General features: G+C 40.6%; 1 protein-coding gene across 14 annotated transcripts in view; it reads left to right on the top strand.

Annotated features, from left to right (window-relative positions):
* The window catches only part of SUN1 (Sad1 and UNC84 domain containing 1), a 50,554-nt gene that overhangs the window by 10,007 nt on the left and 27,471 nt on the right, over window positions 1-13,076 (top strand). For 10 of the 14 annotated variants that reach the window (XM_079953747.1, XM_079953743.1, XM_079953752.1 and 7 more), the window contains exons 2-3: window positions 6,498-6,594; window positions 11,945-12,148. In XM_079953747.1, coding sequence (XP_079809873.1) covers window positions 6,518-6,594; window positions 11,945-12,148 — 281 coding nt within the window. In that variant the 5' untranslated portion in view covers window positions 6,498-6,517. Of the gene's footprint in view, window positions 1-6,497; window positions 6,595-11,944; window positions 12,178-13,076 lie in introns of those variants that run through there. The other 4 variants (XM_079953754.1, XM_079953745.1, XM_079953753.1 and 1 more) reach the window with 2 other exon arrangements.

Raw genomic sequence — 13,076 nt, 5'->3', positions numbered from 1 at the left:
AATATTTTTCTCTGTGCACTCTGTGGCCAGATAATTCTTGGTCACAGGACAGCAGAGCAGGCTGGGCTGGCTTAAGCCCTTCTCTGGTCCAAGGCAGGGACAGCAATTTTGATATCCCTTCTGTGCAGGAGGTTCCTGTACTTACTCAGTTTTTCTACAGAGATGTGGGTTTGGAGGCCACCTTGCTCATTTATTCAGGCATTTCAGCCTATCTTCCCTCTGACAGAAAGAGAGGGAAGAGTGCACCACCTCACACATCACTCTTAAGGCTTCTATAACTTCATAGCCTCGTAACCCACACAGGTTTGATCACAGGCTCAGGAAAGGGAGGACAAGATGCTGCAGCTTCCAAACCTATCACAAAACGTTTTATCCTCTTCCATAGAAGTGATGGATAGGTGCACTGTCCTCTCAGTGGATGGCTTCGTGGCTGCATTAATACCCATGCCAGCGATTCCCCCAAAAAAGCAGAATTCAAGATGAATCCTTGATAGGAAGAATTGTGCTGGCCTATGATAGATTTGATCCGGATGCTTCTTTCGTAGAATTGTAGAGTTGGAAGGGATCCCAAGGGTCATCTAGTCCAACCCCTGCAATACAAGAATCTCTACTAAAGCAACCAGGACAGATGGCCATCCAACCTCTGCTTTAAAACCTCAAAGGAAGGAGAGTCCACAACCTCCTGAGGGAGACCATTCCACTTCCATCAAAGCCACCACTGCCAATTATTTTGGTGTGAGCTCCCATTCTTGTACCCAGGCTCTACACTTAGAAGTTATTTTGAGTGGATCAGCTATTTTGGGCTGGGCAGCTGAAATTTATGGTGGACTCATCTATGAATTTCTTTTGGTTTCAGCAAGGACAGTATCATCTAGAACTCATTAAATAACTTTTAATCTGGGCTTCTTAACTGTCAATATATTCTTCGTGTCCAAAGGAACCCCAAAATGGCACACTGCTTCTCCAAATTCCAATAATGGGGATATTAAGTGGTAGATTCACTTTTTCTACAGTGGCTACTAGGCCTCCTATATACCTTTCTGTCTCTCTACTTTTAGGGAAAGTCCTATGCAAGACACAGTCATTCCACATGGAAATCTGAAATATTCTACATGGCTGACCAAGATTCCCAGACTTAATGGAATGTGAGATTCTGGGCCCTTGACCCTTCCTCATCTCACTGTCTTCTCTCTCAGAGCCCAATCTACCATCCCTTTGATATCAGTCATACTTTTATGCTTCAAAACTGAACAGCAATGCTGTCAAGACTGGGATTGTGAGGAAAACAATTAACACCATTCTGACCTCCTGCAGATTCTCTGCTTCTCAGACTTATGAAATAACATGGAAAGCCATCCACAGATCCCAAGAGAGAAACACTTCATTCCATTTTTGCCTCTGGTCAGGACTTCTTAGCCTTCTCCAACAGGCTGACCAAGAGCTCAGCAATCATTACTCTTAAGAGACAGATGGCAATGCTTGATAACATTCTTGGGTAGCTTCTTAACAAAATGTATATACTATTAAAATTTAAAATTTAAATAATAAAAACAGTTTAAAAATAATTACAGTTAACAGTTTAAGAGATTAAAGCAGTCAACATCTACATTTCATTCTTATCCCATTATCTCACATAAAAAAAATAAAATTAAGGAGTAAGTTCATTATCTACTCTCGCTCTGTTCACAGGTGCCACACTTGCAACCATTCCTTAGTCCTGAAAGCTCTTACTGGCCCTCCTTCTGAACCTATTTGAGTGCTTACCTGGAAAATTGGGTTTTGAATTATGTTTATTTCCCCCATGAATTGGGGGCCACAAGAGCATTGTTGGTCATAGAAAATGAGTGTATTTATTTTCAAGAAGACAGGGTTGTGCTCCACACCAACTCATCCTTCATAGCTAACATTTATTTGACTTTCCATATGAATTTGTTGGGCTTTCCATGTAAAAAACAAACAAACAAACAGTTGTCCCACTAAATTTTGCCCCAATCTACTTCTCCCAAAGAGAAAGTTTAGCAATAACCAAGTTCTTTGTGTTTACATATTTGTAGATTTTCAAACGTCCTTTCTCTTGTTTATGAGTCTGAGGGTCATTGTGCTCCTCCAAGGATCAGTGCCTGCTTTTTCTAGAAACCTGACCTTTCCACAGAAATATTAATGCTACACTAGATTGTATTTTCAGGGTATGCACTTGCGTTTTTTGCAACAGAAGGCTGAAGACAATACTAGCTATAAGTGGGAGTTTCCAATAACCTTGTCGTTAGTTCTCGCTGTGATTGTAGCTATACAGAATAGTCTGAAGAAGGAGCAAAATATATTTAGTTTTAGTTCTTGGAAAGTTGCCAGATGCCTTGTGTGGGAAAGGAATCTTAATGATTAAACAGCTCATCTCCAACTTGAGTAAAGGGGGGTGTATGCAAATAATAGCTATGTGTCCAGTTCCTGTAGAACACAAGTCACAGCTCACTACGTAGCTTGTGTTTGTGCCTGTTAAAGATCATTCCCTGGCAATCTAAGGTTTCATATGTGGGGTTTCAGGAGGGTGACGACAGCTGTTGAGCAGCCAGGTCAAAATTAGATTTGTTGATGCAATGCTGCTTGGTAAGTAACAGTGTCTCTTAGTCTGTGTTTGGGCCCAGAGGGAACTGTAGACAGCCAGGTTTCTCAGTTGTTTCCAGTATCTCTAGCTGTTGGGTACACTGCTTTGCAGTTTTATACGAGTAATTACACTGGTCCAGTTCAGACAGTGCATTGCCCAGTTGCCAAGCCAGTCAGGCAATTGGGAGCATCCCATTCTCTTACACACCCCTCCCTTATTATTCCCTCTTCTTTTCCCTGAAACTGTTGTTTCACATTGCATCTGAACCAGCATTGCAATAGCTACCTCTAACCTTAGACTCCCCTCAAACCTATGGCTGAAACCAGAATTATAACCTGATTTCAACTTCTGGTTATCTTGCAAATTAAACTTGATAGTAACTGTGCCAATTTGGTGATTATTAGACATTATTTATTTATTTATTTATTTATTTATTTATTTATGAATAGTTTCCTATGAGCCATCTCAAAACGATTTCACATTACAGAAAAAACATTTATAAAACAATTGGATGTATATATAGAGCACACATAGTTTTAGAAATTGCATGTATAAATGCAGTACACTTATGGACTGGGATAAAACTCTTTTCTGAGACTGTGTACACATTCCCATTTACTCCAGTGCCCTCCCGTTGTTGATATTTGAAACTGTGTACATACGATGTTAGCTGCAATTCGTATGCATCTTGTAGTTTCCTGGGAGATACTGCTGTTTGATGCATTATCTCTCAAACCAGCTTCCATCTGATTTGTAAATGTAAGTTGCAGTTAAGCAGAGATGTGTAGATCTGAGATCTCTGTTGTGCATATGCAGATGACAACTTCATTGAATAGGAGTTTTGCTGGGCTGTGGGTGCCAGTAAATAAACCAGGTAATGCGCATAGGGTGAAGACAAATTGCCAAATTGCACAAATGTTGTTAAAATTAGCTGCAAGGTCATTAACTTTCTGTACTTTGTCATAGACCTTTTATAAACAAGTTCCCCAACCTACGTACTCTGTGTTCTCTGTTGGTCAGGTGTTTGGGGTGTTTCTGAGCATCAACATCCTCTTCTGGGTTTTGAAGCAAATTAAAGCTAATTAATTTTTGTCGTCAAGGCATTGCAATCCAGACACATACGTGCGCTGCCTGTGTTCTGAATGTGCTTGTCTGGTAGAACCGCCTTACCATTCCAGCTCCACACTACTGAGCTGTGGTTGTGTGAATGCTAATTCTGGACTGAGGCCTTTTACCTTACTGTATGTGTTTGGCCATAGCCTGTTCTGTCACCGTCAAAACAGCAAGCACAGAGCACTTTATTTCATCTATGAGGTGCTCATTTCACAAATGGAGTGAACATTTCCTAATAAACCTCTTTGTCTTCAAGGCCAAATTATAGCTATTATTATTATTATTATTATTAATACCCCACCCATCTGGCTGGATTTCCCCAGCCACTCTATGTGAAATAATATTCTTTTTAAAAAATATTGGCAACTCCCTCTTTGCACGGGGGTTGTGTTTTGGGTCATTGCACTTGTGTGAAATCAGAAAGCCCATTGAAAAAGCCTGCAAACACCCCGCCCCACCCCCCAATTTAGTGATGTTTCAGTGACATCCTTATGTCGTTTTCACATTGCTTCCAGATTTGGCACTGTGCACGTATGTGTGACCATGCACATAACGGTAGTTGCCTGTTTTAGCACATTGGTACAGGACAGATCAAAACTGTTCTGAGAACCTGGCCCTGCATGAGTAACTTGCCTTACTATTATATTAAAAGCAAGCACTGGATTTCATCCAGTTTTAATAACCAGAATCTTGTGTCATCTAGTATCCTCCTTTTGTCCAAAGCAGCATTTTGTCAGTCCTAGTCACTATGAGTTTTAGCTGAATACTTCATACTCAATGTTGACCTTTTTAAATGAATGGGACTATATTAGTCATGCTCATGCATTTCTGAGGGTTTGTTCTTGGTAGGACTAGCATTGGATACAACCCTTTGAGGGCAGCACATCACTTCTTCTTAAGGCTCACCATGGGAGAGGTGGGTTGGCTTTGGTTCTTGCATGTTCGTCCTCTCCCTCCTCCTTGTCCTGTACTGATGATGATTGCTGACACTTAGCATGATGTAAGCAGTCAGAATAGAATCCCTGGTTTGTGTCTAGCATGCACATAAGAGCACAGATGAACAGTGTTTGTGCGCCTGATGTGATCTTAAAACAGGGTGAATTAGTTTATATCAGCCTTGAAGGCACCCTTTTGCCCAGTAAGTCTAAAAATACCAGCCTTTACAGCTAATATTGCTCAATGTTTTGTGTTGTGTTCTTATGAAAGAACATTTCTTCATGCTTTTGTTACTTGAACTGCTCCGTAAATCTAGGCATTTTGCAACCTTAAATTGTGGTTTTGTTTAAAATTTTAGTGTTTCCCTCACTTTCAGTCTAGTAGCCCTTCAGCTAATATCCATTCAGTTTTTATACTCATCGTAAAAGACTGAAAACTCAAAAATCCTGCTTTCAGGCTGCAGCAGAATTAGAGAAGGGAAGCAGGGCTGTTCCATCAGCTCTGCAGGGAGACTGGTTGCTTTTGGCTCTTCATCACCATCACCTGTCACTCAGCAAGGGTTATTATAATAATTTTAATAATGATTTATTATTTATATCCTGCCCATCTTGCTGGGTTTCCCCATTTCATCATTCCATCATTCCTCATTCCATTATTCCATTAGGCCACCTGAACTGTTTCCACCCCAGCTGGTCTCTATAAGAATTGTAACTTTAAGAAATTGTCCCTGAGTTAGCTTCCCCCCTCCTCCCTACCCATTTCTTTTTCCTTTAGTCTTTTACACTATAAGCCTGAAGGCAAGGCTGGAGTTTTTCTTTCTTTTTTTAGTTGATCTGGAAACTACTCTGAAACATTTTCTGCTGAAGCGTGGGATAAGAATGCTTTGAATAAGACTGGAATCCAAAGAGCTACTGCAGGCCCATCCAAGACCTTCAGTGTGCTGTGTGGGATTTTTTTCTGCACTCCAAACCATACAAAAATACTTTACAAATGCTTAGTTTTAAAAGTAGCTTGCATTCAGGACTGCTTCTTGAAAAAAACATACCCAAAGGCCCTTTGGATGAGCAAAACTAGCTGTGTGGCTCTTTAGATCAGTCTAAACATTTCAAAGTGACTCCCTTAAAATGCCTGAGCTAAAACAAGTTCCAGGAATACAGATCTAGCACTAGATTTGTGATTGCATTTTGGATCAGCCTATAGGGTGTGTACATAAGCGCCTTTGCTCTCTTCGAGGTGATTAGTTGAATCAATCCCAGCTAAACAGGGCTGTCTCTTTCAAAGCACAAGCCGAGCCAGACTCCCTCTTTCCATTCCATTGGCACAAATGAAATGTTAAAAGAAAAATGTGGTGTTATATGAAACACATCACTTTTTGTTTACTTAACTGTTTTGATTGGTGCAGTTCTCAATACCTAGAAAACTTTTAGTTTAGTATCAGTGGAAAAAAATACTATTGTGGGTGTTGTAAACTCTTGGTTTTTTTCAGCAAAGTGCAGTTTAATAGTATCTGTCAAGTATACTATAAGCAGCACTGTAGGTATGGACAGGGTTTAGCTTTTTGTTAACACCATTTAAGAGAACTTTGTAAACAGAACAGAGCATGCCTAAGACTTTTGAAGAAGCTGTCCAGAAGAGGAAGTGCTTAGGGTTCATGTGACTTTTGATAAGGGATATCTAACATTAGCAGCCACATTAAAAATGCACACTACTTCTGATACCAGTGGCTTTTTTCCTCCTCTGCCAAAGAATTATTTGCAGTATTCTAAAGTACCGGCTGAACCAAGCAAGAGCTCTTTTTTCTGTCTTTTAAACTGTTATATAGCACTGTGTTTTCAACTTTTTGCAGTATGATTTGAAACAGTGACCATGGATTTTTCACGTCTCCACACGTATACCCCTCCCCAATGCGTGCCAGAGAACACTGGCTATACTTATGCACTCAGGTGAGAATCTTTTTCCTTATGGAGAAGCTGCCTTCTATAGAACCTGGTTTCTTTGTATGTTGTGGTTTCGTGGCAAGATTTAAATCAATGAAAGAAACCTGGCATTTGATCATAACTCTCACTGACTTTCCTGTTTATAGATACATGTAGCAGTTTGGTTTTAGGTTTTTACAGTAGATTCTAATCCAGCACCACTGGTGACTAAGACAGTGACTCAGGATTTGGAAGTAGCTGTAAATAAAGTGTTTGGGAACCACACCCAAATACCATTGTTTTAGCTTGCAAATGCAGGGCGGGGGGGGGGGGTATTACATGGCAGGGTGTGTGTGTAGATAACTTAATATAGTTCCCTCCTGCAATGAGGAATCCTTGTCAGTTTTGCAGAGTAAGTACAAAGGTATAAATTTACTATTACTCGTAATTGTGCTTTTATTGCTAAGTTTTGCAATAAACTTTTAATGTTACATGTTACTGATCCTGCAGTATTAATATGGGCGGGAGTAACTGTTAGGAAGATAGTATTGTCAGAGATTTCTCAGGTTGCCTAGACCTAGATGAAAAAGGAAAATAGTAGATCAAGCTTTACTGAATAATGGTTATGCCCCAAGTAAGTCACCATGAAAAATATGTGGAGCTTATAAACTGGTGTATTCTGTAGCTCTTTTTCTCATACTAGCCTTGTAAATAGCTACTTGTTTGGTTGCTGGTGGTCAGTTACCTCCAGGCTACTAAGTAAGAAGTTTGCTTTACCTGGAAAGGGGTTGTATCCTTCCCCTTTTCCAACCTCCACTGTGCCACCAACATAGCATGTGTGAGAAGTAGATGGGGCTGGCTACTTTTGTGGATTTATTTCCATCTCTGAAATTTACAAGTGACAATTGTTTTTCTTGCACTGTTAATGTTTGAGCAATTTTCTTGTTTGTAGGACACCATTTATGCTGTTACTAGCTAGAGTAATAAGACCTGAAAAACAATCTGCATTTGTGAGCAGCCCTCACAAATATGCTATTAAACAAATAGGTGTATTTGCCAAGTGAAAACAAATTGGGGCTAGTGGCAGCTGTCTGTAGCGCCTGGTACTTCATTTGAATAGTGTGCCTGTAGTCCATCACTTGCAGAAGTAGAATAAAAACAGCCGTATATTAACAAGTGCCAATAGTAGCTTGTGGGGAGTGTTTAAATAGACTATTGCCATCACTCCCTTAAAAAGCAAAATTGTGAGCTGCCAGGTACTAAATGAAGTTACAACAGGAACAAGCACTCTTTTTCAGCCCAAGAGCCACATTCCATTTTGGGCAACCTTCTGAGGGCCACATGCCTGTGAGGCCAGAGGCAAAAGCGGGAGGAAGAATGAATATAAATGTTATTGGCTCAAGAAAAATAGATATAAAAGGAAGAGAATTCTGGAATGCCAAGATTCAAATTTGGGGCAAGTACTCTTTGGTGAGAGAAAACCAGCGGATATAAATTCATAAAATATGAGGCAAATAAAGTGTGAAAATGTAGGATGTAAAACCTTAAAAATATGTTATTCTGGGTGAGTTCCAAAACTGTCCCATTTAAAAGTTCCTTCTGAAGTTTCCCAGCATAGAACACACATTTGGTAACTTAAATTGGTTTACTTACAAACTCACCAAAGGTCTCAGGAACCTGCCCTGAGATTTATGGGTAATAATAAATAATGTGTTCTTCCATATGTCAGTTAGAAAAGTTGCAGAGGCAGTAAAAAGTAGCTTAGTTACAAAGTGGTAAAACTACTAAACTATAAGTATAGGAACACAAGAGGTTGGTGAGAGTAGTGCAGCCGAGCTGGAGGAACCAGCCTTCAGACCTCCTCACATGCTGAGTCCTCAAGTAGACTGGGAAGCAGGGAACAAAGGCTTGTTTACCTATTTCCACCCAAGGTAAGGGGAAGTGGCATAGCTAAGCTTGGCAGGACAGCTTACTCTATGGTATTAAACCCTTCATGCATTAATTACACTAAAGCATGCTGGTTATATGAGGCTGGTTATCCTGAAAATTTTACATGCATCCATCTCTGTCCTTTATTCAGACAAGCAAGAGGTATGATTAGAGTTCAAGGATGCATTCAAAGAACACTCAGGCTTGGAAGTAGGGCCTGTGCAGGGTGCAACCTGGGGAGAGTTTCAAGGGCTGCTTTCAGCCCCTGGGCTTGAACTTCCCCATCTGTCAGTTATCGTAGAACATGCTTTTAATGCATCTTAAGCAACCCTGGTCCAGCTTATCTGAGGCCCAATACGATTTGGGCTGCTGTGCATGGCCTAGTTCTCTCTCAGACAGCAAACCTGTGTCTGGGCTGTCCCACTTCAGACAGTGGGTGGGGGTAGGGATTCGACACACATGATTGAATGTGGCACTCCACACTCAATCCCTGCAGACCCCTGATTATTTGTAGACAAGCTGGAGATAATTCTCCTTTGTGGTGGTTAATCTTAAAATGATTAGCAAATAATTTAGACTCTGCCCATGTGCTGGAATGTTCCCTTCCATGCCAGTGGAAGGGAAGACTATATGCAGTTTTTTCCTATGTGTGAAACTGCAGAATTAATAGAGAAATATGTTTATATATGCAATTAAAAGTCTAGAGTATAAATCTTGTATCCTGGGAAGCTGCTTTAAACCAAGCTAGGTGAACCAATGGTCTGACTCAGTAATACACATTGATTGGCAGCAGCTCTCTAGGCTTTCAGACAAGGGTCTTTCTCAGCCCTACCTGGACATACTTATTAGGATTGAAACATTTTGTTTGCAAAGCACATGTTTTGCCGCTGAGCTACCCCATTCTTCCCCATAAATGATTGAACCCAATCTTCTGTGTTATGATTGCAGTCTCCTGGCATTCCTGCTTTTAAAACTGAAGCTGTGCACGTTTTTGTCTCTGAGTTTTATTGGTGTAACTCAGAAGATAAGCCATTTTTGGCTTGCAACAGTTTCAGTTTAATAACTTTTAGCAGTGAGATTCTCAAGCCAGAATTCTGTTTTTTTCCTCCCTCTAATACTAACCACACAACGCTCAAGGCTGCTTTCTCTTCAGCATTAGTTCCACTTCACTGACATTTGGTTTAATGTGGCATTACATTTTTTTCTCCATGAAAAGGGAGTCTCTTCAGACCATTGTTTTGCTTTTAAAAATGTAATCCTAAATTAGGTAAGGTAAAGGTACCCCTGCCTGTACGGGCCAGTCTTGACAGACTCTAGGGTTGTGCGCTCATCTCACTCTATAGGCCGGGAGCCAGCGCTGTCCGCAGACAGTTCCGGGTCATGTGGCCAGCGTGACAAGCTGCATCTGGCAAGCCAGCGCAGCACACGGAAACGCCGTTTACCTTCCTGCTGTAAGCGGTCCCTAATCCTAAATTAGTTTCCCCTAAAATAACTTATATTTTCATGGGTGCATTTAACAACTTTGTTTTTGCTACAACAGACTAACATGGCTCCCTGGATATAAGGACAGACCACTTGTTACTGCAGGCACTGTGCTGGCCCTTGAAAAATGTATCACCATTTTAAAATTATTATTATTATTAGTTCACCACATTGCTTGATTGTAATAATAAAACCTCTAAGTTGTTTACAAAAAAAGCATTAGAATTAACAAATGAAAACAGGTATTTAAAAACAATCATAATATAATAAACAAAAAGCGGGTGCTGAGTACCGCAAAGATGCCTTTCTGATATCAATAGATGGTGCTGCCACACTAAAAGATCATATTCTTAACAAGTGTGGAACAAGTATTGTATGGCACCTGTAACAGTGCCAGTTCTGTAGATTGGAGTGAATGGATACTTATGGGATAAGGCAATCCACAATTAAACTGGTCCCATGCTGTTACGGACTTGATATACAAACAGTAATACCTTGAACTCGGTCATTTGACAAATTGGGTTCCCATGCGGATATCTCAGCAGATGCGTTATATGCTGACGAGGTCTCACTCCTGTCAGCAACTGTGCTGCAGCATTCTGCACTAATTGCAGTTTCCAGAGCAAGTACAGTAGAGTGCATTTCAGTCATGGGGAGAGTCACCATGTCAGTCACCCCCACTCTTTCATAATGATGACTTCAGTGTATCCTGCCACTTGATAGTAGTAGTAGTAGTGCTGGGCAGGGAAACACATGGGATGATGTTTTACGTGCAAAAGTGAAGCTGTGGGTTGCAGGAAGAAAGTAGCATAGGGAGGACCAATAGGTGATCCTTTGTGGAGAGCACCTGCCTCGTCTACTCCAAAGTTTGTGTCACAGTCCTGCTTGTAAACTTAGTTTCTGGCCGTGTTTGCCAAGCTACTACGCCTTTTAGACTTCAAGATAGGACATATTTGAAAGCAAGTGAAACTACCCAAACTGAGCCCTCAGACAAATTCAAACTTTAACAGTGATGATAAAAACACAAAACCTTTTTGGAACCAGAGGGCAACATTTTCTTCTCGGCAGCATTCCAGGGAGTGCATACCAGTGGTGGGCAGCGCCAGAAACAAAAGTGGCAGAACAGGAGATGTAACCCTTTCCTTTGTGTAAGAGGTCACAGTCCACCCATGCAAAAACTAGAGGTTTATATAAACATACATATCTCTGTTCTCCCAGGCAAGCAAGAAGCATCATCACAGTTTCAAGGACACATTCCAGCAAAGCAAAAGCACTTAATGAAGTTATGGTCTGTGGGAGAAGTTACAACCCTGGGGAGAGTGACGAGGACCAAATAGAGAGGCCTGAGATTCCCTACCTTTACTCTAGGCTTCAAAACTAACTTTCCTGAAGCACTGGAATATTTATTCATTCATTTAAAATATTTTAAACCTTTTGAGGCTACTCTGAGAAATTAGTTAAAGTGATAAAAAGATACATGCCCACTCCATAGCAGTAAGTAAATAATTGGACATTATTTTGTTTAATGTCCAATCCTGTAGAACAGCAGATGATTAAAATGGATTATTTTATTGCAACAGCTCACATCCTGAATGTCTTCATAAGCAAGTGGGCCTCACATTTCCCCCTTGAGATTAAGAAAGAGGTAGATTTCAAAGCCTTGAAAAGGATGGTGTTCCTTTCCAATGTTCTGATCTCTCTGCATGATGGGAAGTAGCGTTGAACCCAGTGATCTTCAATAAAATGGTGGGTTTGCACAAGGAGAAACGGGGACTCTCTCAGATGAGCAAGACCCAAAGAGATTCAAAGATTTAAGTGCCTTGATTTTTACTTGGAAGCATTAACAGCAATCAGTATGGATTGCTCAACAGCAGTTAATTATACTCCTGTCTCCTCATCTCTGTTGAGAAGCTGCCTGCTGCCTTCAACATATATGCCAAAATCTTTTTCTGTCTTTCCTTTATAGTTCAAGCTACTCATCAACTGCTCTAGATTTTGAGACGGAACACAAACTGGACCCTGTGTTTGACTCCCCAAGAATGTCAAGGCGCAGCTTACGTTTGTCTGCTGTAACATATAACACACCTGAGGATACACACAATGAAGGCATCTTTGGTGGTGGCACCGGCTCCTATGGCGGGAAAAAGGCATTTGCAGACCAGTCAACTAAGTAAGCATTTCTTTTAATAGGTACTTCATGTAAGTTACCTTCTTACTGCTTCCATTCTATTAAATTTTAAGGGGTTCAACTGCATGCTGTGATTTTTGTTTTGTATTTCTATATTGCATTGGGAATCATGATAGTTACTAGTTTTTCTTTAAAAGGTGTGCATGAAACTTTGACTCTCCCTTGGGTTTTCAGTGGGCAAAAAGAGGAGTACTGCTCCTCCCAAAGTTAGGCATCTTCTCCTGGAGAACTGAAGGTGATGCTTCAGTTTTGCAAGTACCTCTGTTTTACTGTAGAATTTCTTTAAAAGAATATTTGTTTAAAAATGGTACTAGTTACTATTGTAGTCTCCAGTTGAGTTAGGTTTTCTTCCCTAACCCTTTAGCACATGCTTTTGTGACTTTTGAGTCCAAGAAAAGTAGCAGCAGCAAATGGAGAGTGTGGTTTGTACGAGAAACTCAAAGTACTGGTTAGTTGAGGATGGAGCTTCTATACTTTTAATAGTTGCATAATCTTAAGAGTGGGGCAGCTTTTCTCACATCTTTAACAAGCTGCTCTTGCCAAACTTCCCCCCTCTGTGCAAGATCCTCCTTTGTACCTGGTCATTCTGTGAAGCATTAATGTAAGCTCAGTGTTCTGCGTCCCCAGCTAAAATAAAAGAGGCAAGTAGATCTTCAAGACAGCTATATATGTAGTCCACATGGCTGCATTATTTTCAGACCTGTCAACCACAGGAGATGCTTCTCTGGTGATCAGTGGCTGGTTACATTTCTGGACTGTTCAAATGGATTGATTAACTCTGTAACTGGAAATTCTAGTAATCATTTTGTCTTGTGTTGCATTGTACACTCAGTGTGGTTAACACTGCATTTTTTGGGGGTGGGGGGAGTTTACTAGATACTAGATGGAAGGAGGTAATATTCACAAGAAA

This window comes from Podarcis cretensis (assembly GCF_951804945.1).
Source record: "Podarcis cretensis genome assembly, chromosome: 14".
NCBI classification, from domain to species: domain Eukaryota; kingdom Metazoa; phylum Chordata; class Lepidosauria; order Squamata; family Lacertidae; genus Podarcis; species Podarcis cretensis.
This window is presented reverse-complemented; position numbering and strand designations above follow the sequence as displayed.